Source organism: Rhinatrema bivittatum, chromosome 8 (assembly GCF_901001135.1).
Source record: "Rhinatrema bivittatum chromosome 8, aRhiBiv1.1, whole genome shotgun sequence".
NCBI classification, from domain to species: Eukaryota; Metazoa; Chordata; class Amphibia; order Gymnophiona; family Rhinatrematidae; genus Rhinatrema; species Rhinatrema bivittatum.
In genome coordinates this window covers 238222947-238249521 of record NC_042622.1, presented here as the reverse complement: position 1 = coordinate 238249521, position 26575 = coordinate 238222947, and the positions used below count along the sequence as shown (strand labels likewise).

Genomic DNA, 26575 nt, shown 5'->3' with positions numbered 1-26575 from the left:
CCCCCTGTTTTCTTTGGTATCAGGAAGTAGTGGGAGGATTGTCAACCTGTTTGTACTCAGAGAAAACATTACAGGTTTATAATACACTGACAGCAGAAAACCTCTTCTGGCTATGAAATGATCTGAATTGTGGCCTTAAGAGTATCTAAATAGATGAAATGGTTCTCACCAGATGTAAAATGTCAGATCATGTATAGAAACTGCTTCCGCCAAAGTCTTTGTGGCCAAGATCCTTATCCACTTTGACCTATCTGCTGCTTTTGTCAGCGTTGATCACAGTCTATGCCTTGACACACTGTACTCAATTGGATTTCAGGACTCTGCTCTATCTTGGTTTTTTTCTTACTTCTTCCACTATACTTTTATTGTACCCTCTCTGGTAGTTCCTCTTCCACTGTTATTCTGCTATTGGTTGATGTGCTTCAAGTCTCTATCTTAGGCTCTCTTCTCTTTTCACTCCACATTTCTTTTTTTGGTACTCTGATGTCCTCCCACAACTTTTTTATAACTTCTATGCTAACTCCCCCCCAGATCTATCTCTGCACCGCAAATTTCATTACAAATCTAGTCCCAAATCTCAGCCTGCTTGTCTAACATTGCCACCTGGGTACCACACCACCATCTTAAAAACTTAACATGGCCAAGATAGACTATCTTGTTTCCTCACCTCCCACCCCCAAACGCCTTTTCCTTTCCTGTCTTTGTGGATGATGCTCTCATCCTTTCAGTTCCCTCAACCTATAACTTTGGGGTCTTCTTGATGTCTCTCTCCCCTTTGCAATGCACATCCAAAACACTATTAAAGTGTGCCATTTCTTTCTCTATAACAGTACTAAAATACATCCTTTCCTTTCTGACCATGCTACGAAAACATTTATCCACTCTCTTTTCAACACACACTTAAATTATTGCAATTTGCACTTGATGGGCCTCCGGCAAAACCATCTTCGTTCAGTGAAATCTATTCAGAATTTGGTTGCATGATTTATCTTCTTTTAAGACTGCTATGACCTCCTTTCTCAAGTTGCTACATTGGCTCTCTGTTGCTTCGGCGTACAAGCAACCTTCTCTAACTTGCCTATAAGAACATAATAAGTTGCCATACTGGGTCAGACCGAGGGTCCATCAAGCCCAGCATCCTGTTTCCAACAGTGGCCTGGCAAGTACCCAAACATTAAATAGATCCCATGCTACTAATGCTAGTAATAAGCAGTGGCTATTTCCCAAGTCAACTTGACTAATAGCAGTTTATGGACGTCTTCTCCAGGAACTTTTCCAAACTTTTTAAAATCCCAGATAAGCTAACTGCCTTAACCACATGTTCTGGCAACAAATTCCAGATTTTAATTATGCGAGGAGTGAAAGAATTTCTTTGATTTGTTTTAAATGTGCTACTTGCTAAGTTCATGGCGTACCCCCTAGTACTTGTATTATCTGAAAGAGTAAACAACCGATTTACTTTAACCCATTCTAGTTCTATCATATCCCCCCTCAGCTGCTCTTCTCCAAGCTGAAGAGCCCTAACCTTTTTCGCCTTTCCTCATAGGGGAGCCATTCCAAACCTTTTATTATTTTGGTCACTCTTCTCTGTACCTTCTCCAATGCATCTATATCTTTGTAGAGATTCGGCGACCAGAAATGAACACAATACTCAAGGTGTTGTCTTACCACAGAGTGATACAGAGGCAATATGAGATTCTCTGTTTTAGTCACCATTCCCTTTTAACCACTGCAACACACTGAGTCAATGATTTCAATGTATTGTCCACTATGATACCAAGATCTTTTTCCTGGGTAGTAACTCCTAACATGAAACCACAGCATGAGTTATTTTTCCCTATATGCATCACCTTGCACTTGTCCACATTAAATTTCATCTGCCATTTAGATGCCCAATCTTATAGTCTTTCAAGTTCCTCCTGCAATATGTCACAATCCGCTTGTGATTTAACTACTCTGAATAATTTTGTGTCATCGTTCCCTTTTCCAGATCATTTATAAATATATTAAAAAGCACCGGTCCAAGTATAGATCCCTGAGGCACTCCACTGTTTACCTCTCTCCACTGAGAAAACTGACCATTTAATACTACTCTCTATATCCTGTCTTTTAACCAGTTTGCAATCCACAGAAGTACATTGCCTACTACCCCATGACTTAATTTTCTTAGAAGCTTCTCATGGGGAACTTTGTCAAACACCTTCTAAAAATTCAAATACACATCTACTGGCTCACCTTTATCCACATTTATTAACCCCTTCAAAAAAAATGTAGCAGATTTGTAAGGCAAGACTTCCCTTGCCTATAAACGTATTCACCCTGCAGCTTAATAGCTTCTTCTCTTCCCTTATATCCTTCCTCATGAACTCCATTCATCGGGGAAGTCACTTATCTATGCCTTTCTCCTCCACTGCCAACTCCTGACTGCTCTTTCCATCTTGCTGCACTATATGCTTGGAACAGACTTCCTAAATTGGTGCATCATGCTCCCTTCTCTGGCCATATTCGAATCCATTTTAAAAACTCACTTTTTTGAAGCTGCTTTTAAACCCTATGCACTTCTCTAAAGTAAATATACTTCCCATACACTTGTTTATCTTGTATATTCTGTCTTTACTAGATTGTAAGCTCCATGGAGCAGGGACTGTTTCTTATGCACATCTTTTCAGCGCTGCGTTATTTCTAGTAGTGCTTTAGAAATTATAAATAGTACACAATTCATAGTAATATAGTATAAGACAAAAAACGACTAACCAGCCTATCCCGGTCTGCCCAGTTATTCCTGTCCACACTTCTAAGAATATATCCCAGCTACCAACTATAGAGCATGACCACTTGTAAGATATCTCTCCTTATCCAGGACAGTTCTGTCACCGTCCTCATTTGTACTCTATCATCTCAGGCAGATGATGATGCAAAATCCCCTATTTGGTTCATACTCAACATCCGTTTCCCATGTCCAACCACAAGGCTTTATAAAGTAAACAGCTACCAATACTGGCATGGATATCGATCAGACATCGGGTCTCTTAAGCCCCCTGCATAGCCTGTCAGACAGACCTAGCTACTTGAGCTCCTGCATTTCTGCTAGAACTTCTAGTTATTACTAGAAGTTATTACAGCCTGCCAGACTCAGCTGCACAGTTGCCTGTTTCCGCAAGGACTTCATTTTTACTGTATTTGCAGCCAGACCCAGCTGCAAGTTAAATGCTGCCAGCTAGGCCAATCTAAGAGAGTGCTTGCATTTCTGCTAGCACTTCGAACATTTCATATTGGTTATTTATTTGAATTCTGTGACCTGAAATTGAAATACCTGAAAGATACTACTCAAGAATCAAATGGGAAGGAAATTGAAAAATATGGTTCACAATATGAAGCTCCAATTGGGTAATCTCAGGAAATACATAGGGAAGAGGGTAGGGATGCCTGCAATTCCCTTCTGGAGTTAAGTGGTGGAGGTCAAAACAATAAAAGACTCTAAGAAGGCATGGATTAAGCACAAAAGATCGTTAGTTGCAAAATATGAAGAGAGAGAAAAAGCATGACCTAGAAAGCACATGTATAAGTGTTATAATGTCTTACTGAAATGATTCAATGAGTATTCAGGCTGCCAGAATAAATGGAAAAGTGGGTATTATTTGGCATCTTTCATAAGACGGGATTCCCTATATGTTTTACAGCTTAGTATTTCAGATGTATACTTGTAGCCGGCCCTGGGACATCTGGCCTGGTAGCATAGTTATTGCACCTAGACTTCCTCAAAAGTTTCCAAAGGGATGAGGCCTGAGCAAGCAATGTTATTTTGATAGCAGTCTAGAGTTTAGAAATATTGGCAAGAAAACTTTCACCCCAAAATAATGAACATATTGGTCTAGACAATATCTGGGTATGCTACAGTACTTATATTGAAAATACAATTGAGATCTTTTTTATCCGAAGACCCATTATTCACAAAGTTCCAATATCTGGAAAAAACCTGCCAACCCCAGGCTATCCAAAATTAGTGCAGCATGGTGAGGTCATACGCTAGCGCCTCAGCACCATCCTGCCTTGATCATAGATGTCCGTGTGCAAATCTTTCTTCGTGTTTCTGGCAATGATGGCACACCCCTACTCACTGAATTTGAAAAATCAAGTCCAGGAGTGAGTCTGCTAACAAAGAACCTGCTCTTTTCAGAGGAATGTCCAGGAGTGACAAGGAAGAGGAATGTGCTATCCATTCAGCAGAACTGTGCTCATCAGTTGGTTTCTGTTCCTTAACTCAGCCAAGGGGTCATGGAATTAAGCATGCTTTCATGACTCAAGCTCTGAAGAATACATGGCACAATCTGTGGCCTCCTACTGTGTTCTTAGAAGAAGTTTTCAAGTCCCTCAGTGTCACCTCTTTTTGTATTCATCTCCAGTGATGCTGGCAGGGATGCTTTAAAATCTGTGGTCAAGCCCTATAGTCGTCCAAATACACCAAGGACCATCATGCCAGCCACATGACAGGCTGTCTTGATCTGCTATAAAGCAGTTAGTACGACAGATTACCTTGTAAAGTACTCCTTCTACGAATACACGTAGCAGTACACTGCAACGCCTGTGGAGGAACAGCCTAGTAGCTAGCGCAGCAGACTAAAAACCAGGGAAACCAGGGTTCAAATCTCACTGATGCTCCTTGTGACCTTGTACAAATCACATCACCCTCCATTGCCTCGGGTGCACATTTAGATAAGCCCTCTGGAGACAGGGGAAATACCTACTGTACCTAAATATAACTCACTTTGAGCTACCAATAAAAGGATGGGAGCTAAATATTATATAAATAAATATACATCACTCTGTGACCTGCTTGATGCTCCAGTTACACCCTTGAAGTCCTAACACCCCACTTGCTTTAACCGATCAGGCAGCTTCCCACCATTTTTTAAATTACATTATACCCACTTTTTCTTTGCACAGCCATTGATTCTATTTTGTTTTTAACAGAGGAAATAGCCATTGACTGGAATGGCCTTAATCCTGACCATTACAGGTAAAAGGAACTTTACAGGATACCCAGCTGGCTCACTTACAGCACTGAATGCAGGGATCTATCCTGCACAATAGGGAAGGGACACAATAGTTAAATAATGTACACGGATATCAAATTACCGTTAGCTGGGGGAGCTGCAGCGCCTGGGAAGTTTCCACCCGCTTTGAAATCTGTACGAAGAAGGAAAGGTCCGACAGTTAGTGGCGAGTCGGCAAAACGAAGCGACATCTAGCAAAATGTCACATTTCAACTAGAACTATTTTTAAGGAACGGGAAATAAAAACCCTTCATGAACTATCCAGGAATCCCTTGCCATATGAAATATTAAATACACAAACAAAAGCAGCAGCCAAAAAATAAAGTCAGCAATCTATCCAAAGCCTGGGAAACTTAATTCTCCACTCCTGGCACACACACGGATAAGCTACTAACAAGCCAGTAATTCTTGACCATGTTAGCAAAAAATCAGTAGCAACTGACTTTGCTGTGGTTACAGCAAATTAAAAAAAAAAAAAATCAATCCACCATTAGGTGTAGGATCAGAAAATCCAGACTCCCTGCATTAAAGGGGTTCTAGTCCCGCTGTCACCAAGACTCCACAAAGTTCACCCGGGCTGCAAGTAGAAGAGGCGCACTTACTTTCATCTCTCGCTTTCATGCGTGCGATGAAGGAGTAGCTCTTGTTCCTGCGGTAATTCTCGTACGGGTCATCCAGGGAAACACCTACACCCTTGTACTGATCCCACTTGTCTCGGATATCCCCCCCTTTAATGGGGTCCTGGATTCCTTGCTCCTTAGCACCGAGTCCGCCAGACCCACTCCATCCTACAGCGGGGGCACGCAAGCATGGTCAGCGGTGGAAATGCAGCTCTCTCAGCATTTATTTTGTTTTAAATCCATAAGCCATTATATAAAAAAAAAAAAAAACAGAAAGGAAAAAAAAAATAAATTTAAATTTAGAGAGGGCTCAAAGCTCCCAATCTCCAGCAAATGTTTGGGTACATCATAGAGGTGGAAAAGAAAAAGGTCTTCTTAAAAAAAAAAAAAAAAAGGGACATGGTGGCCCAGGAATGGCAATAGAGGGCTCAGCCTTGCAGAAGGCCTCCTCCTCCTCCTGGCCAGTCTGGGAAATGGGAATGCCTGACAAGTGGAAGAAGCTAAAGGCAGAAGGGCAGGAGCGAGAGCAGAAAGGAGGAAATCCTAGCCTTCACTCTTTTGCCACTGCCAGACTGCTGTTTTGGGGGCAGGCTACATAAGGAGGATTGGATCACAAGACACCAAAGGACTCTTACCCATTTTCACTAACATCTGGTGCCCTTTATTTTCCTCTCCAAGTCTCTGGTCTGGGATAGAGGGCGCTCCTGAGGACCCTAAGCCAGGTGCTGAGCTGGAATAAAAAACAGCTCTTTCACCATCTAAACACCACAGACTTGGGAGATTATAAGCCTTATAAAGGCTGCTTTCAGAGCCTGTCTGGCCACTCTAGGTTTTAGGATATCAACAACAATGAATCTGGATATTTGTATTTAAAATGTAATTTCTCACCTTTCCAAACACAAGCAAGAAACAAACAAACAGGAACATAACATAGTTCCGTGCCCCCGAGGGCTTACAATCTAAGTTTGTATCTGAGGCAGTGCAGGGCAACATGACTTGCCCAAGATTACGAGGAGCATCAATGGGAGAAGTGGGGATTTCAACCCTGTTTCCCTGGTTCCTAACTTGCTCTTATAACCACTTGGCTATTTCTGCCATTCCTGAATATGCATGTCTATAAAAACCTTAGGCTCTTACTCTCAAAGATAATGCTGTTTTTATAGCCCTACTGGATGTATGCATCCAGTAGGGTGATAAATACTTGGATATAAGGCCTTGCCCCAAAGAGCTTACAATCTAAATGGGTACCTGGGGCAATGGGAGATAAAGTGACTTGCCCAAGGATATAAGGAGCATCAGTGGGAGAAGCAGGATTTGAATCCTGGTTCTCAGTCCATTGCTCTAAACCACTATATGTCACTCTTCCTCCTACAGTCAAAGGACAGAGAAATCCTTATGAAGATGGGATCCATACATCAGGAAAAATCTGCAGGATGCTTTTCCTATTACACCGCCTCTTCTCAATACTACAGGACCAATCCCAGCACCACATCTGCTAAAGCTCATATATTTGTGGTTGAGGTGGGCCAGATTATTGTTGCAGTGGTAACCGCAAACACCAGCACACTGAAAAATGCACCAGCAGGCAGGTGTTCTGCTAAGCGGGATCTTTGCGCTTGCGCCATTTCTTCTCTCAGTTAATCAGTAACATCATGACCTCTAAGCCAATGGTTCCTAACTTTTTCTGTGTCACTGCACATCTGGCACAGGGTTTACATCATGGTACACCATCTTCACCATCATCACTTTCTCTTCTCCTCCCATTCCCCTAGCATCATCAGCTTCACTTCCTCTTCCTTAGCATCATCACCACCTTCCTTCTCCCCCGAACCCCTCTCTCTCTTGGCATCATCACCTTCATCTGTCCCATCTCTCCCCTCCTCCTGGAACCAGAAGCATTTACCTGGTGTTGCTGCTTCTTCCTTCTTTGCCAGTTTCCCTCTGCAATCAGAACTGCACAGAGCCAGGAGGTTTTGCCAGACTACAGGACCCATGCAATTTCAATACAGAGGAAAGGCAATGGAGGGAGAAGCAGCAACAGATAAGCACTGCTCTCTGATCCACCCATCCGCTGGTGGGAGAATATCTTGCGGGCCAGGACTTGTAGGAAATGAATACTGCCACAGCACTTCAGCTCTCATTGGCCTTTTTTTGTGGCACACCTGCACTTCAGCCACGATATACTGATATGCAAAGGAAAAAGCACAGGACTGCTTCTACAGCCAAGTTCAAAAGCAAAGCAAGTCAAGCAGCATTGTCTGAATTTTCAAGAAGGCTCCTCACCTAGTAAAAAAATATTGCTAGCACTAAATTGTTATGGGTTTGACAATTGCTTGCTTTTGACTGTAAATATTACTATCCCTATCATAAGGCTTGGGGACTTACCCTTAAGAGAAACATGGAGGTAACCTGCGTGGCAGATACTACCATAAGCTTACTGAGCAGACTGGATGGATCATTTGGTCCTTTTCTGCTATTACCGTTATACTGGTTTTGTTTTTTTAATTCACAAGGTGGGAAACCCTACTCTAAGCAGAAAGACTTTCAAAGAACGACATCACCAGGCTCTCTCCATTTAATCTTACAATTGCATCTTGGGATCCTTTCTAGTCTATAATTGTCATAATATCCTGGTCTGTAAAAGTCACAAGTTTCATATAACAGAGCTGAAAACTGAAAACCATGATATGCAAGTTCACATAAGACCAAAAATTAAAATTGCCCATCTCCCACAATTTACTGTGCTAACAGTAGGCCTGGCTTTCCACAACGTCCTGCAGTATGATATTAAAACCAGTAAGCAATGTCTGGGCTGCAGTTCATGCCATTTATGTCACAAAAGATACACATCATCTAGATTATTACATCAGCAGCATTAGGGTAGAAAATGTCAGTGAGACAACTACAGACACCATCCAGAGCACCTAGAGGAATTTCTGCTGCTTTGGTTTGAACCCAGCAAAATTCAGAAAATCTGCCAGGACTGAAGGGAGAAGTAAAAAACACACGGAAGAGAGAAATACTTGGGTAAGTACTTAAATTCCATTCCTAAGAACTTTTTCCCCTTCATAAAGAACATCGAATAATGTATATAATAGCATCAGACATCCATAGCCGAGCACTTTTTGTACTCTGTTGCTTATAAACAGGAATCTCTAGCAGATTCACTGTCCCTGCACACTATTACATTTTAGAAAATTGCTTTATTTAACAAGGATGCAAAATGTGTTACAAATACTCTATGACAATTTGTATATATAATCCACTAACTCATAGCACCAGGAGCTTTGTAAAGTGAGTTTATAAACCAAATTAAGTCTCATTGTGACTTCTGTTTAAATGGTACTAAAATCAATAAAAACTTATAATAAAGAAAATGAGATGTAAAACTGGCCCCTGCACGCATCCCATACTTAGGCCTTTTGGTCGGATGGGAGGCCATGGGAAGTGCAGAAATCTTGCACAGGTTGGGCGACTCCCAGTGGCTGTAATGTAAGGTGATACTTGGCTTTAGAGGGAGCTATCAGCCTGTCTTACAGTTTCCTCAATGGGAAGGCTGCAACAAGTGGCCCCTTAGAGTAAAGGCTGTTAAGTGGATATGGCAAAAAAAAAAATTTGCTAGTGAAATAACAAGCTCCAAATACTCACGGAGGAGTGGCACTGCGGGAGCGGGACCGGCGCCGCCTCTCGGGTGAATATGATTTAGACCTCGATCTGGACCTGGAACGGGATCGACTGCCAGAGGAGCGGGACCTACTTCTGCTTCTAAGAGGGAAGACATTGCTTTATTTCAGCCTCCATTCTGTTCCTCCAGGTTCCCCCACCTCCAATAATGAAGACAGTTATTTAACTCAGATGGCATCTATTTGGCTCAAATCTTAAAGGAGATAAAACCTGGATGTTTTCTCCTGATGACAACAAAGGTGGTCTGCTATTGGTAAAGTGCAGACTTACTATGCAACTGTTCAATTTGCTATTGTTTGCATCCACAAAAAGACCCCTGCATGGAGAAGACAGAGGCCAGCATCCACTTCCTCTTCAAGCCCCTGCAAGTGTTTTACTTCCCTTTTGCATGAAAGTCTCAGACAGCAGGGAAATGACAAACCTGGGTCTCAATTCTATAGGTTGTGCAAGGCACATGTAGCAGCTAAAATGAGCATCTCTAGCCGAGAGTAAATATGGCTAGTGGAAATGGCCTAACCTGAGGACTGCAAGAGGGCTTCTATACATGCAGGCTATATGACCTCACCTGGACCGTGACCGGGAATAGGACCTGGAGCGGGAGCCAGAAGGAGATCGTGACCTTGAGTATGATCGAGAAGATTTTGAAGACCTTGAATTGGATCTGGAGGAGGATCGACCTCTGCTTTTTGACCTACTCCGAGATCTAGAAGGACCACTTAAAAAAAAAAAGGGCACAGCAAGGTTAGCCAAAAATTGCCACTGGAAGCAGAATCTAAAGTATCCCCCCTAGCCAGTCTGGTTTTCAGGATAAATTTGCATATGCTGGGTCTCCAATGTATACATATTTCTCTCATGCACATTCATTGTTGTGATGTGGCTATGGATATCCTGACAACCCCCAGGATAGGTTTGGGAAGCCCTGGGCTAGAAGGTACCCCAGGACCTGAATAGGGAAGAGTAACCCCCCCCCCCCCCCCCCCGAGAAATCCTAATGCCATTACCCTGAATTCACCACAATCACTAACAGCCCACTGGTAAACTCACTGTATTAAATAGTGTATAATTTGCTATTTATACACCAAATACAGTGAGTTTACCAGTGCGCTGTTAGTGAGTGTTATAATTCTGAAGCTCCAGTTTTCCCTCATTATCTGTGATTAGTGACCCTGAATTCATCAGGCAACAGCTTCCTAACAAAAGCTGAATACATCAGAGCTTTTACCTGTCGGGAATAATTTTTACTTCCTACATTTTGTTTTGACCTGAAGGGAAAATAGCTTCCAAAAGCTAGATAGGAATAAAAAGGTTTCAGCTTAAATTTTGTTTATTGACATTTATTTCCATGCACTGAAGTGGGCTAACATGGCAACTATACTACTTTCTTCCTGTTTTGTAACAGATGGCTTAATTCGCTTGATTTTGGAAAGCACCAACAGATGAATATTGCCTGTGCCTAGGACAGGCTCCGCACTCCACAGCAAGCAGAAGCTCTCTCTTGTGTAAGCCAATCCAGTTATAGGGGCCAATTCAGCTGTTTCAGGTAAATATCACTGAGGTGCAGGGCCATGTAAACAGCAAGGAATGCTCCTTCAGAAGCTCGGTTTCCTATTGGATTTGCATTAGTAATATTTGCTTAATTATCCGCCTTTCTCCCGCTTCAATAGATTATAGGATGGCTTCCCATCAAGCTGCAGCATGAAATGTCTCAGTCCTGGTATTTAGTTCTTACCTGTTCCTCTTCTCTTGACCTTTCCTCCGCCGGGCTCTCATTTTGGCTCTGAAGAATTCATATAGGCCATTCTGCTCCCAGCCTTCGCTGCAAGGTGGAAGCAGACAACATAACTCATCTACTATACCTGCCCAAATTCCCCTAATTTAACACACCTCCGAGGAGCTGACCAGAAATCATAAGACTGTCCAAAGAAACTATCATGTTTAAAATCCATCCCCAAACAACCTATTTCTACCAATTTTCCTGCAATAATTGTATAAGTTAAATCTATAAGCATTTCAAAACAGACATTTATCTCAGGGAGTGTAGCTCCTATTACATTGGAAAAGTAATCTGTTATAATTGATAACCACACATATAATTAAGCTGTAGATCACTGACTGCATTTCTCAAAATTGTACCACAAAAATTTATTTGAAGACTTTATCCTCAAAAAGAGTTAAATCTTGCTAATTTTCAAATGGAAATATAGGTGCTAATGCTGCTAAAATAATCAAGATTACTTGCAATGCTTTTGCAAAAATTAGCTGCAATCCTTTTACTCAGAAAAGTAATATCGCAAAGTTATTAGTTCAGTCCTGTGACTAGGCTTACTAAAGAGAAATTTTACCACCTATTTTACTTTCCATTAGTCCTGCTACACCAGTGTAGCCATTACAAGTTATTTCTCTCTACCAGCAGATGGAGGCAGACAATGGAGAATTATTTACCTGATAATTTTATTTTCCTCAGTGTAGACAGACTCAAGACCAATGGGTTTTATGCTCCCCTGCTAGCAGATGGAGATGGAGTCAGGTTTCAAAGCTGACATCACCTTAGATATACCCCTGCAGTGACCTCAGCCCTTCAGTATTCTCTTCAAAAGTCGTTGTGGACAACTATTGAAAAACTTGATTAAAACTTGATTAAAGGCATATAACCATAACTGTACTCAGCCAAACACAAGCACTGAATCCCAGCAAGATTATAGGTGCCCTGATCTAGGGATTGGGTGACCTCTTACCCGTAAACCCCTTGGAATCAATATTCACCTCATGGGATATTCCTTGGCCCCATTCTTGGGCAGCCATCTGTCTAGACTAAGGAAAACAAAATTATTAGGTAAGTAATTTCTCCATTTCCTAGTGTACAGCCAGATGGACTCAAGACCAATGGGATGTACAAAAGCTACTCCCGAACGGGGCGGGAGGCTGCCCATGGTTTAGTTTAATAGCTTTATAGACCGTCGTTAGGTTAGCACCACCCTTGTAAAAGCACGCAAGAAAGACCATATCGCAGCTCAGCAGATGTTGAAGGAAGACAGTAGTTTAGCTTCTGCCCAATATACAGCTTGGGCCCTAGTGGAATGAGCTTTAACCTGAAAGGGTAATGGCTTCCTGCCTCTACATAAGCTCCCGTGATCATCTCCTTTGCCAAGCGAACTATGGTAACTCGTGAAGCTGGTTCATCTTGTCTCCTTCCTCCGTCAAGAACAAACAAGCAGTCTTTCTTGCGCATCTTGCACTAAAAAACTGACGTTTAAATAGCAGAGGAGGCGGTAGTCTTTTCATGTCCTTGTATCTATCTATGGATGGTAAGGAAACGGGCTGATTCAAGTGAAACTCCAAGACTACCTTGGGCAAGAAGGATGGAACAGTACGAAGCTGTAATGCTCCTGGAGTCATCCGGAGGAAAGGTTCGGGACACGACAATGCCTGTAATTCAGAGATGCGATGAGCCGAGCATATCGCCACCAAGTTGCAGGGATAGACTGTGCAGCTGCCGAAAGGAAGGCCCTGCTAAAAAGTTCAACACTAGATTAAGATTCCACAGGGGAACCGGCCACCATAAGGGTGGTCGGAGGTGTTTAACCCCTTTTAGGAAACGGGCCAAGTCCAGATGCGCCGACAGGCGGGTTCCGTTCACCTTGCCTCTGAAATAGGAGAGCGCTGCTACCTGGCCCTTGAAGGAGTTAAGGGACAGCCCTTTATTCAGGCTGTTCTGTAAAAATTCCAGAACCAGAGGGATTTTGTCATCTGAAGAGCAACCCCGCGTTTCTCGCTCCAGGCCTCAAATATTCTCCAGATACTCACATATGCTAAGGATGGCGAGAACTTCTGCGCGTGTAGCAAGGTGGAAACTACTGCCACCGAATATCCACGCTTCATCAGGCGAGCCCTCTCAAGGGACAGACCGTAAGACAAAACTGAGTGGGATCCTCGTGAAGGATCAAACCTTGTTGGAGCAGGTCCCTGTGTGGAGGAAGGCATGGGGGGGGGGGGGGGGGGGGCGGGGGGTCTCCACCAGAAGCCTCCGCATGTCTGCATACCACGGGCGACTAGGCCAATCCGGAGCCACTAGAAGGACTAGGCCCCTGTGGTGCTCGATCTTGCGAATGATCTTGCCCAGCAGGGGCCAAGGAGGGAAGGCATACAGTAAGTCCTCCTCTGACCAGGCCTGATCAAGGGCGTCGATTCCCAGGGATCACTGATCTCTTCTGCGACTGAAGATTCTGGATACCTTTGCATGGTGAGTTGTGGCCAGCAGGTCAATGGATGGGAGGCCCAGCGATCTACCAACAACTGAAAGGCTCTGGCCGACAACATCCATTCTCCTGGATCCAGACTCTCTCTATTTAGAAAGTTTGCTCTGATGTCTTTTCCCGCAGAGTGGGAGGCCGAGATCATGCTTAGGTTCAATTCCGCCTATTCCATAAGGAGATCTATATCCAGGGACACTTGCTGGCTTTTGGTTCCTCCCTGGCAGTTGATGGAGGCTACTGTTGTTACATTGTCCAAAATCACGCAGATCGCCTGACCCTGAAGCCTGTGGCTGAACTGTAGACATGCTAATCTGACTGCCCGGGCTTCCAGGTGGTTTATGTTCCAGCGCACCTCTTCCTTGGTCCAACGCCCCTGGCTCACCAGTTCCTGACAGTGAGCTCCCCACCCCCGGAGGGGACAGGCTTATACCCTTGCTCAGGTGAACTTCCTGCAGCCACCACTGAAGCCAAGAAATTACTTCCATCGGTAGGTGTAGGCAACATGACAGCAGGGAATGTTGGAGTGGATGCGTGTGTGCCCTCGCCCACGGTACTACCTCCAGGGGTTGATGCCATCAGACTGAGGACCTGAAAATAGCTCCACATCCTGGGGTGTATCATGTTGGTCAACCAGCGCACTTAGCACATCATCTTCCTTATCCTTGAGTGAGAAAGGAAGACCTTGTCATGTTTGGTGTTGAACCGGACTCCAAATACTCTAAGGACTGGGAGGACTTGAGACTGCTCTTGTCCATGTTCACGACCCAACCAAGCTCTTGAAGCAGGGACATCACCCTGTTGGTCACCTGGTGGCTCTCTTCTAATGATTTTGCCCAAATCAACCAGTCGTCCAAGTATGGGTGCACTAGGATTCCTTCTTTCCTCAGTGCCACCGCCATGACCACCATAATTTTGGAAAGATTTCTGGGGGGCAGTGGCCAGGCCGAAGGGCAGTTCCCGGAACGGATAACGGTGGCCTAGCACCACAAAGTGGTCTTGTCAGATTGCAATGTGAAGGTAGGCCAGGGAGGTTAAGAACTCTCCCAGTTGTACAGCCATTATGATGAAGCATAGAGTTTCCATGCGGAAATGAATTATTCATAGATGACGGTTAACATTCTTGAGGTCCAGGATGGGGCTAAAGGAACCCTCCTTCTTAGGTAAGAAGAAATAGATGGAATAGCGCCCCCTGGGGCGTCTGTACTGGAATTATAGCCCTCAAATTGAGGAGCTTTGTCAAGGTAGATTCTACTGCCAGCCTCTTGCGCTAGGAGTAGCACGGAGACACCATGAATATGTCCCGAGGTATGCTGTGAAACTCCAGAATGTATCCTTTTCGTATGACATCCAGTATCCATTTGTCTGAAGTGATCTCGACCCACTGGTGGTAGAAGAGGGATAGTCATCCCCCTATCTCCTCGTCCCATGGATGGGTCGGCAAAACTTCATTGGGAAGTTCGGGCCAAACCTGAACCCGAACCAGCCCCACTTTTTGCTTGTCAACTCCGAAATGACAGACACCTTCCTGAGGACAGACATGTCTGGAATGATGAGTTCCTGTAGAGCCGAAAGCGCTGGGAGTCCCTGGCCCAACCCCTCATAGCTGAGGGGTGCTGCGACCTCTTCCTCTTATCTTCCGGTAGCTGAGGCACTGGAGGATTCACCCCACTTACTGGCCAGCTTTTCCAATTCACTACCGAATAGGAGGGATCCCTTAAAGGGCATCTTTGTAAGGTTTGCCTTAGAGGTCACGTCCGCTGACCAATTCCACAGCCATAGCTGTCTTCTGGCCGCCACCACTGAGGCCACTCCTCTGGCCAAGGTACGGACTAGGTCAGAGCCTGCGTCCGCTAAAAGGCAGCGGCGGGCTCCATAGTCTCTCTGGAAGGCGCTCCACCAGGGAGCAACAGGAAGCAATCTGTAGTGTCATTGCTGTCGCGTCAAAGGCTTGTTTAAGGATGGACTCCAACCGCCTATCATGCGCATCCTTTAAGGCTACTCCTCCCTCTACTGGTATAGTTGTTTGCTTTGAAACGGCGCAGACCAGGGCGTCCACTTTGAGAAAATGCAGGCGTTCTCAGGCCACCGGATCCAGTGGGTACAGAGCTTCCAATGCCCAACCTTTAAAACTGGCTTCCAGGGCGCCCATTCCAGGTCAATCAACTCCTGGATGGCTTCCAGAATTGGAAAATAGCAAGAGGCTTTCCGTAGAGACACCAGGATGGGATTCTTCTTAGGTTCCATCATAGGGTCCATGCCAGGAACTCCCAGAGTCTTCAGGGTCTAGGAAATCAGGCCCGGCAATTCATATCTATGGAAAAACGGTAACATGGTCCGATATGGCTCCAAGCCTGGAGTGTTTTCCCCATCCTCCAATTAATCCGCATCCCCTTCATCATCTGTGGTGTCTGGGTCCCTGTCAGGGATACCCTCGAGAGGCGAGGCATGTCTTGAGGCCTGGCTGATAGGGCTGGGAGAGCGAGGACTTCCCAGCTGGAGTTCGGTCCGGACAGGGGCAGGAGAGACTGACTGCACCTGTATGAAGGCTTGAAAGCTTTGAAAAAATTCCACCCAAGAAAAGGTCGCCGGGTCCATACCTAGCCCAGGAGGAACTGGGGTAGGTGCAGCTGAATTTCCCTCTCCCAAGGTAGACCCAGCCCCAGGATTATTCGGATCTGGGGTGCTACCGGATAAGGTCGTGGCTGACCCATCTTCTGAATGGGAGGAGCTGGGCTTGGAAAAGTTCTGAGAGTCCAACCCTCCCAGAGCCTCCTCACAGTGCTAACATAGGAAGAAATCTAGGTCAGACTGTACCCTAATATGGCAGGCAGCACAAAGAGAATGTCGTTTATACTTCTTTGCTGTCAGGGCCATAATACATGGTAGCTGGCACACAGATCCTGTCCCAGTGCCCGTAAGCAGTAGCGCCCATATGCGCAAACATATGAACGAATATATGTGCACACATATGCATGCATGTATGAGTGACGTTATGCGCACAGCCAGCCCGCACCGTGAATACCAGTCTATAGAGGGCAATGGAGACACACAAAACCGTGCCCAAGATGGCACCGCCACGGCCTGCCACATGGTGTGCCCACAGAGCCTCAAGTGGGGCCTAGCCCATCAGGGGGCCGCTCAACCCGCTCGGATACCCCTTTCTCTTGCCCCAACGAGATTAGGAATGTCGCCGGTACGGCGAACTGAGCAAAGATACTGGAGGAAAGATCTACCAAAGCCCTTCCACGTCTCTGAATCAGAAGGAATCCTCTTCTCTCTTTACTTATCTGGGCTCAATGCTTACTGGCTGAGTACAGAGACGGTCTCCAGCTGCAGGGGGAGAGAGCTTTGGCTGTCAACGCCGCTCTTGGCTATCTGCACTTGCTGCCTTTCAGCTGCTTCAGCAGCAAAGTCCACGCTAGGAACCGGCTAACGGACCAAGGCACACCTTGCAGAGATCTTGGAAATTGCCTCAGGAATTCTCAACTGGGGGAGGGACCTTTAGGTATCACCACAGGAGAGCGGGGCTCAAACTTTCTCCAATTTAAAGGTAAATTTTCCTCTTCTAATGAGTACTGCAATCCTGCTGTACCACCAATGCTGGTGTAGGGAAAGCACGTCCACATCTGCTAGAAGATGGAGAGATACTGAAGGGCTGGGTTCACTGGTGACCTCAGCTTTGAAACCTGACTCCATCTCCATCTGCTAGCAAGGGAGCATATAACCCATTGGTCCTGAGTCCATCTGGCTACATGCTAGGAAACACTGTTTTCTGTGTGACATCATAGCTACTACTTAGGAGGTGATGCTAGCAGCAAAAATCCAGTAATATAATAAGCATTAAAATTTCAATAGCAAATTCCACTAGAACGAAGTTTCCCTGTCCCCTGCAGGAAAAGAAAAGGTAAAAATGAACAAAACAAAAAAGGAAACCATAGTGAGAAAGACACCCCAAACTTGATCTTCAGCAGAAACTAACCAACAGTAGTCTGAAACGTACTCAGCTGTGCTTCCTAGGTGGGTCCTGAACTGGTGTAGCAGGACTAATGGAAGGGAAATTAGCAGGTAAGAAAATTTTTCCTTCCATCACATCTCCTGCTACACCAGTCCAGTGGGAAGTACCAAAGCTTCACTTACCTGTGCAGGAGGACGTGCGGGCTCTCAATAAAACCCCCAGCCCAAAGGTGGATTCCTCTCTCATAAGCAGATCCAGTCGATAATGTTTCACAAAAAAATTCAGGGACAACCATGTAGGCACCATGCAAATATCAGAGGGTGCTACAGCATGCACCACCACCCAGGATGCTGACTGAGCCCTAGTGGAATGTGCACACACTAAGTCCAGAAGCTTTTTGCCTCTGAGCAAATAAGCCGAATAAGTGTCCTTTATCAAATGAGCCAGGGTATCCTTAGAGGCTGCTTACCCTTTCCATAGACCATCAAACAGGACAAATTCTGTCCAACTTGTAGAAGACATTAGTAACCTCCAAATAATGCAGGACTATCCTTCACAAATCAAAACATTGAAGAGGCCGGTACTCTGGCCTACACTCCTCCCAGGAAAAGGCCAGAAGGGAAATTGGTTGGTTGATATGAAAAACTGAATTCATTTTAAGAAGGAAAGGCTGCACCAGGCAAAAGGTGACCACATTCGACAAAATCATCAAAAATGAGTCCCAACACGACAAAGCCTGCAATTCCAAGACCCACCGCATGTAACAAATCGCCACCAGGAACACCATCTTCAGCGACAGATCCTTCAGCAAAGTCTGTTTCAAAGACTCAAAAGGGGCTCCCATCAGGGCCGACAAAACCAAATTCAAATCCCATGAAGGAAAAATGGGATGAAATGGAGGGCACAACTGTTTATGCCCCACAAGAATCTTGACACATCCGGTAAGCCGCTAGGGACATCCCCTCTAGAGACCCCTGGTAGCAAGAAATGGTGGCCACCTGCACCTTCAAGGAATTCAAAGCCAAACTGCAACCAGAAAAACTATTTTCATAGTCAGCAAACGTAAAGAAAGCTGTCTAAGGGGATGAAAGGTGGAACCTATCAAAAAAGATAACACTAGATTCAAATCACACAGTGGCCAAAAAAACATAAGAAAAAAAAAACCCATAAGAAATTGCCATGCTGGGTCAGACCAAGAGTGCATCAAGCCCAGCATCCTATTTCCAACAGAGGCCAAACCAGGCCACAAGAACCTGGCAAGTACCCAAACACCAAGAAGATCCCATGCTACTGATGCGAATAAAAGCAGTGGCTATTCCCTAAGTCAACTTGATTAATAGCAGTTAATGGACTTCTCCTCCAAGAACTTATCCAAACCTTTTTTGAGCCCAGCTATTCTAACTGCACTAACCAAATCCTCTGGCACCAAATTCCAGAGCTTAATTGTGTGTTGAGTGAAAAAGAATTTTCTCCGATTAGTCTTAAATGTGCTATTTGCTAACTTCATGGTATGCCCCCTAGTCCTATTATCCGAAAGTGTAAATAACCGATTCACATCTACTCGTTCAAAACCTCTCATGATCTTAAAGACCTCTATCATATTCCCCCTCAGTCTTAACTTCTCCAAGCTGAACAGCCCTAACTTCTTCAGCCTTTCCTCATAGGGGAACTGTTACATCCCCTTTATCATTTTGGTTGCCCTTCTCTGTACCTTCTCCATCGCAACTATATCTTTTTTCAGATGCGGCGACCAGAATTGTACACAGTATTCAAGGTGCGGTCTCACCATGGAGCGATACAGAGGCATTATGACATTTTCCAAATATGTTTAACTCCTCTCAAAAATCTGGAAACATCTAGATTCGGAGAGGTTTACCCTGAACATGCCCTCTGTAACAGGCCAAGGCAGCTACCTGCACCTTGAGGGTATTCAGAACCAACCCTTTAATCAAACTTTTCTGCAAAAGGTCTAAGATTAAAGGTACCCTTGGTTTGAGAGGGTGACACGAGCGCTCCTTGCATCACTTCTCAAACATTTTCCAGATTCTGACGTAGACCAAAGAAACAGAACATTTTTGAGCCTGTAACAGGGTGTTCACTACCAGCAAAGAATAACCACGTTTCAACAGCCAAGCTCTTTCAAGGGTCAAACCGTAAGACAAAACTGATCCAGATGTTTTGAGAAGAATTGTTCCCTGATGCAGGAACTGGAAATCAAAATGGTCTGTCTACTATCAGACGCTGGAGATCTGCAAACCACGATCTGCCTGGCTGATCCGGAGCCACCAGAAAAGCTAGTCCAGGATGTTGTGCTATCTTGTGCAGTAACCTGCCGATCACTGGCCAAGGAGGAAATACATAAAGCAACTCTGTCTTGGGCTATGACTGCACAAGGACATCCATCGATCCTGAGAGCTTTAGAATCCCTCCTTCAACTGAAAAACTGGTGAACCTTTGTATTGTTATGGTTCGCCATCAGATCTAGAGAGGAGTGACCTCACCAAGACACAACGAGCTGAAAGACCTCATCTGCCAGCTCCCACTTTCCTGGAACTAAGGTGCAACAACAGATAATCCGCCTGAACATTGGTCACCCCTGGGATGTGAACCACCGATAGTGCATGAGTTGCTCCACCCAAGGCAGCAATTCATCTATTTCCAGAGAAACCTGTTGACTCTTTGCTCCCCCCTTGATGATTTATATATGCTACTGCAGTGGCATTGCCCAACATCACCTTCACTGCTCTTGATATATGGTAGCATAACATAAGACTTTGGTTCAGGCCTTTGGCTCACTCAGCTTGTCCCAGAGTCCTTTGCTGTCTGACTTAACTGAAATTGCTGGTATACAATGGACCTTTAACTGACCTCAGATTCAAGAATTTGGAAGATATCTGGAAGACCTTTAGGCTCTGCAAAGCCTATAATTAAAGGTCATGAGGTTATCGATGGCAGATGGCTGAAACTTCATTCTTTGCTTATCTGGCTCCAAGAGACTCCAACTGAAATCAGAGTTTCTCCCTGCCCCCTGGAGATGAAATGATTGATCTATTGACAGAACAAAGAAGTTCAGAAGAAACAGGGCACACATCAAAAGCAAAGGCTAAAACAAAGGAATCTTAATGTGGGGAGTTCTCAGGCTAGAAGAAGGTTAGCTTATTACACTGTCATATTGCGTAAGTGATCCTCGTCACAGGCATTTTCTGTGTATGATTTGAACCTATAAAATACAGCTTTTACAAGATGCTGTAAGAGACAGTAATGCCCTGCCTATATTGAAGGTCTGGCGGTCTGTGTCTTCCAAGGATATACAATAATAAATTAATCTTTGCTTCAACTAAATTCCTTGTGATATCTTTGTGTGTGAGTCCTGTAGCAGAGAAACGCTTTATCAAAAGTCAGATAATATGTACATTTTTGGCGACTGCACGAAGGGACAGCAATAGCTGAGGCTATTGTTATTTTGGGTAGTGTTGTCTTGAATTCTGGTGGACAGGATTCAATTCCACACTAAGTTCTCGGACATTTAATTTGGTTTTAAGTCCGAAGGAAGAGTACCCAGACTTAAGTGGTCTGGAGGAGCATTGTTGGAGCAGGAATACCCGGAGGACACTGAGCTCAGAGACGAGGCTTGAAGAAGTTTTCACGCTGCCCTGGTGGTTATATGCGTCTGATGGATCCAGTTTTGTAAGTATGTACATCAATCTTCAATAATCTGTGAGTATATATTTTTTTTATTATATATATATTTATACTTTCCATTATTTGCTTGTTTGTGTGCACATGTACAGTGTATAGTGATTGTGTGTTAAATCTCATATCAGATATTGCGTTTTAGGGCTTCTGTTTCTATCTTTGTTTTTTCCCTTTGGTCTTTTTTTTGGCCGAGCTATACCTCTTTGTGTTCTAATTGGTTCCCGAAGATGGACTGATGCTAATTCAATTCTTTTGAGTTTAACATTTTGGGATTCCATCTATTCTTCTCTATTCTGATAGCTTTTTTTAATATCTCCAAAGAAAAAAAAAAAAGGGAAGGAGGAGGATCAGAATAAATTTTTGCAAATTTTAGCAGTTTTGTAGGTTATAGTTCAGGTTTGATTAGAGTCAGTGGGTGTATTGTGCTGTAGGGGTGCCATCTAGTGGACAATATGAAAACTCCTTTAGAGTTAGTTTTAGATGCAAATCCCCTCAATATTAAATTAAATGGAGTAAGAGGTCTAAAGCATATCCAGACTTTGTTTGGCCAAAAGACGGCTCATTACAATCTTCTGTGTTGTTACATTTGCTTAAATATATTAGAAATTCAAAGACAGGGAAATCTTTAGATAAGCATTTGCAAGTATTTGATTTATGGTGTAGGCAGAGAGATTCTGTTAGTAAGGAAACTGAGTGGGATAAGAGGCCTCCACCATATGCACCTGAGAAAGTTTCTGTTAATTATTCCACGCTCCCTGCCTCTAGTTCTTCAGGTTTGTACCCAGCACTGCCAGATGTTTATGGCAGTCTAGGGCAATTTCCATTACATGCTGTGCCTGCGGAGTTAGGACCTGTGGATCCAAAAGATGTAGCTCCAGGTTATAAACCATTGCAATTAGATCCTCTGCCAGTGACTCCACTATCTGTTAATCCAGGAGAGGGTAGTTCTGGAATATCTCAGTCCACAGGTGCTCCTGCAGCTTCTTTGCCAGCAATGGTTTCCCCTGCTTCTGTGGCACTGCAGCAAGCAGGACTTGTCCCACCTAAGGTAGAATTACAGGAAGGATGGCAGGAGATGACTTGCATTTTGAAAGGGTTAATGCATCCATCCAACATTGTGCAATCAGGTCTGACTGTAGATGAGCTAAGAAAAAGGTTTGGAGAGGTACTTAAGCTTCCAATAGCTGAAAGCGTAGAGAAGGAAGGAGAAAGTGATAGCATAGAGGAGGAAGAGGACAAAAGCGAAAGGGAAAAGGGAAAGACAAAACAGAACAAGCTAGGAAAGGACTTTCATAGACAACAGCCATCCAGACAATGCAAAACTCAGGGATGTGTTATTATACATGAAGGAATAGATGCAGAGAGAATCTGTACAGATGGAAATGGAGACCTGATTATGTTAGTCCAGAGTTTGCATAAACAGACACCAAAAGAAATAGTGGCTGAAAGTGAAGCTAGTCGTTATTATGTGGATCTATGGGTGGATAGGTTAGCTAAATGGACTGAGGGAATGGGAAGAGATATGTCCCCATATCCAAGACAGGGTTCTTTATCTTCTAGAGATATGAATGTAGCCCGCCAGTGTATTAGAGGTCCTTATGGGGATCCTGATTGGGATGATCAATATATGAATGCTGGCTTAATGGTATGGGAAAAATATGAAAACCAAGCAGGGGCTGAAGCTACACAGTATCCCCTGTTGCTAGGGAGACCTAATGAGAGGGGTCAGGTTCTCCCTCGGTATACACCATGGCAATTTACTGATCTGACTAATTTAATCCTGCAATTGCCACCTTTAACGAAAGGTGCAGGTGCATGGATTCAGGAGTTTGAAAAATTAACTAGTGGATTGACGTTAGCCATAGGAGATATCAAAGCATTATTAGCCAGACTGCCTGGAATTGATGTAGATGCATTGTTTAGACAGGCTAGAATGAGGGAAATTACATTAGCTAATTCAGAATATGATGGTAATCCTTTTAATCATTTTCATCATAATATCTGGGAAGCTTTAAGGCAAAACTTCCCTACACAAAGAGATTTATCAACCCTTATGTCATGTGCATGGGATGGGATAACTGATATCAGACTGCATGTGCAAGCAATGCAGGAAGAATGGTTTCGGCAGATGGAACAGCCATTTGATCAGCTTGGTATGTTACCTCTGTTTTACCAAGCATTAAGGAAAACGTTACCAAAAGGGGTTCAACAAAAGTTGGACCAAGTTGTGGGGTTGGAAAGCAAATTATGGCCAGAAATGTTCCTTAATATATGCCATTATGGTGATTTGTATGTTAGGGAGAAAGGTAAAGGAGCTGATGATCTGACTAAAATCCAAACTAAATTATGCTCTATGCAGATCGAACAGCTAAATAAACAAAAAGAGCGAGAGACAAATAAGGTGACTGGGACAGAAGGAGTTAAAGCATGTCCAGATAAGGAATTTGAGGCAGAAATACAACATGAACAGGATGGGTGTAATGCAGGTTACCCCCAGAATCAATTAATAGGTGCAGTAATTACACCTAGAGGAAATAACATCCGTGGTAGAGGGATGTTGCGAGGCAGGAGAGGGATAGGTGGACAAGGAATGTATGGGAGTCCGTCACAAGGAGCTGGAATTGGACCTGATAGAAGAGTAGGGATAGACTGCTGGTTCTGCGGCAAATTCGGGCATTTCGCGCATGAATGCAGAGCGAATCCTGATAGAAACAGTACTGGTGGTAGAGGAAGACAAGGAGGATTTCCCTACTGGGATCCGGCAAATGAGATCCAGAGGTATAGAGCAGGAAATGGGTATAACCAATGACTTTTGGGAGTGGTGCAAATTAGGGCAGGAACAACAGATCCCATGTTGACAATACATATAAACAAACAACCGTATACTTTTCTATTGGATTCAGGGGCAACCAAATCTGTGATTACCAGACTTCCCGAGGGAGTTGCATTGTCAGATGAAACTATTTGTATTATAGGATTTAATGGACAAAATAAGCTAATACAGAGAACAGAAAAAACTAGTGTGCAGTTAGAAGGAAAAGAAGTGATGAGTCGGTTTTTGTATGCTCCAGATTGTCCAGTAAATTTGTTAGGAAGGGATTTGTTACAAGCCTTAGAAATAGAACTCTCATTTGCACCAAACTCCTCAGCACTACATTTAGCTAGACAGTTTGTCAATCTAACACACAGACAGGAACAATTCCCTAATGTGCCTGAGTCAGTGTGGGCAACTGAGAAAGATCCGTTTGGTAAGGTGCAGAGTATAGACTCTGTGGAAATCCAATTAAAAGCAGGTTATATGGGCCCTAAGCGTAGTCAGTACCCTTTATCTCGAGAAGCACAAGAAGGAATTAAGCCAGAAATCGCATCTCTTCTTAAACATGGGATAATAGAGCCTAGTGGTTCACCATTTAATACCCCTTTGTTCCCAGTTCTGAAACCTTCTGGGAAATGGAGATTAGTGCAAGACTTACGTGCACTTAATGAAATGGTAGTGGTAGAATATCCTAATGTTACAAATCCAGCTACTATTTTACAAACTGAACCATTAGGAAAATGGTACACTGTTTTAGATTTGGCAAATGCATATTATTGTGTGCCTCTTGCTTGGCAAAGTAGGGAGTTAACTGCTTTTCAATACGATAAGCAGAGTTATCAGTGGGCTAGACTACCGCAAGGGTATGTAGAAAGTCCGTCTATTTTTTCTAAAATCTTGTCTAAAGATCTTCAGGCAGTACGTACTCAACTTCCAGTGGGTGTGTCGTTGATCCAGTACGTGGATGACTTGTTGATTTCAGCATCTACGCGTTCTGCATGCATGAAAGCAACTGAAATGCTTTTGCATTCATTAGCACAGGCAGGATATAAAGTGAATTTTGACAAAGCACAAATCTGCCAGTTATAAGTTTCATTTCTAGGATTGAATCTAGGAATAGAGGGTAAGAGCATTGGTTGTGCACTGCATGAATAAGTGTCAGAATTGGAAATTCCTCAAACAGAGAAACAGTTAAGAGGTTTGTTAGGTCTGTTGAATTTCTGTAGATTGTGGATTCCAGCTTTTAGTATTAAAAGCAAGTCACTGAGATGACATCTTAAAGGCAGCCCAGCTAGTGATGATAAATTATTTTAACTGAACAAGATCTGGAAATATTGCAGGACTTAGTGCAGTCAGTATTAAATGCTCCTAGTTTGGCTCTTGTTGATTTAAATTGTGCAGTTGATTTGTGGGTATATCATGGTTCTGAAGGTTGGACAGCAGCTGCGTCACAGCATGATAACATAACTCCCATTGCTTATTTTTCTGGCACCTTTGGGGTGGTAGAACAAGGATTTTCTGACTGTGAATTAGGTATTGTAGCTTGCACTGACGCTATTTGTAAATTGCAGTCACATGTGCCAGGTATTCTAATTATATTACATACTTCTCATGCAGTTAAAACACTTATGGGAGATACCTTATTTCTTTTACTGCTTCCAGGCTTGGGAAATATTCAGCCATATTATTGACTTCTACAGTGTTACATAGGACTATTACAAATGCATCCAAATTTAATTTTCTCCAGGACCTTCTAGAGGGAGCGGTTGTGCTTCCACATACTTGTGGAATTACTGCACTGCCCTTACCTGATAAAGTTGTTTTATCTAATGAACCCCTAGTTGAAGGAGATTTTTGGTTTACAGATGGGTCCTGTACAAAAGCAAGCCCAGGGTTTGCTGCTATTCAATACAACTCAGATGATCAAGTTCTCAGATGTGAGCAGTTTTCATTACCAATGGAACTGTCTGCACAAGGAGCAGAACTGTGTGCAGTTTTATGGGTATTGCTGCATTGTGAGGAAGTGCCTTTGACTATCTTTACAGATTCACATTATATATTTTCACCTATTAATGAGCATTTGAGAAAATGGAATAGGAGAGGATTTATTTCTGCTTCTGGAGAACCTCTTTCACATGTGCAGTTATGGGAATTAATTTTATCACGCCTACAGGAAAGAGGAGAGAAAAGATTATTAACAGCTATTTGTTGGGTGAAAGCCCACCATGCTGTTAATACGTGGATCTATAGAGGGAATGCATTGGCAGATTATGCAGCACAAGAGGTTGCTCAGACAACTAGTCAGCCAGCAGTAAAGGAATTAGTACAGACTAGAGCACAAAAGGAAACAGGATTACGAACAGTCCAGCAATTGCAGGAATCAGCAACAGCTAAGAGAGAGTAAAGTGGAAAGCTGCAGGCTGTACATTTACTAAAATGTAGGCTGGGTGCATCCAGCAGGAACTTTGTGTTGTGCTTTGAATGTTTTAAATCTGATG

General features: G+C 43.7%; 1 protein-coding gene across 1 annotated transcript in view; it reads right to left on the bottom strand.

Annotated features, from left to right (window-relative positions):
- CHERP (calcium homeostasis endoplasmic reticulum protein) overlaps positions 1-26575 on the bottom strand; it is a 230184-nt gene that overhangs the window by 13359 nt on the left and 190250 nt on the right. The window contains 6 exon segments of the mRNA XM_029614207.1: positions 5137-5187; positions 5657-5842; positions 6310-6404; positions 9323-9439; positions 9924-10073; positions 11088-11174. Of these exon segments, the coding sequence (XP_029470067.1) occupies positions 5137-5187; positions 5657-5842; positions 6310-6404; positions 9323-9439; positions 9924-10073; positions 11088-11174 (686 nt within the window).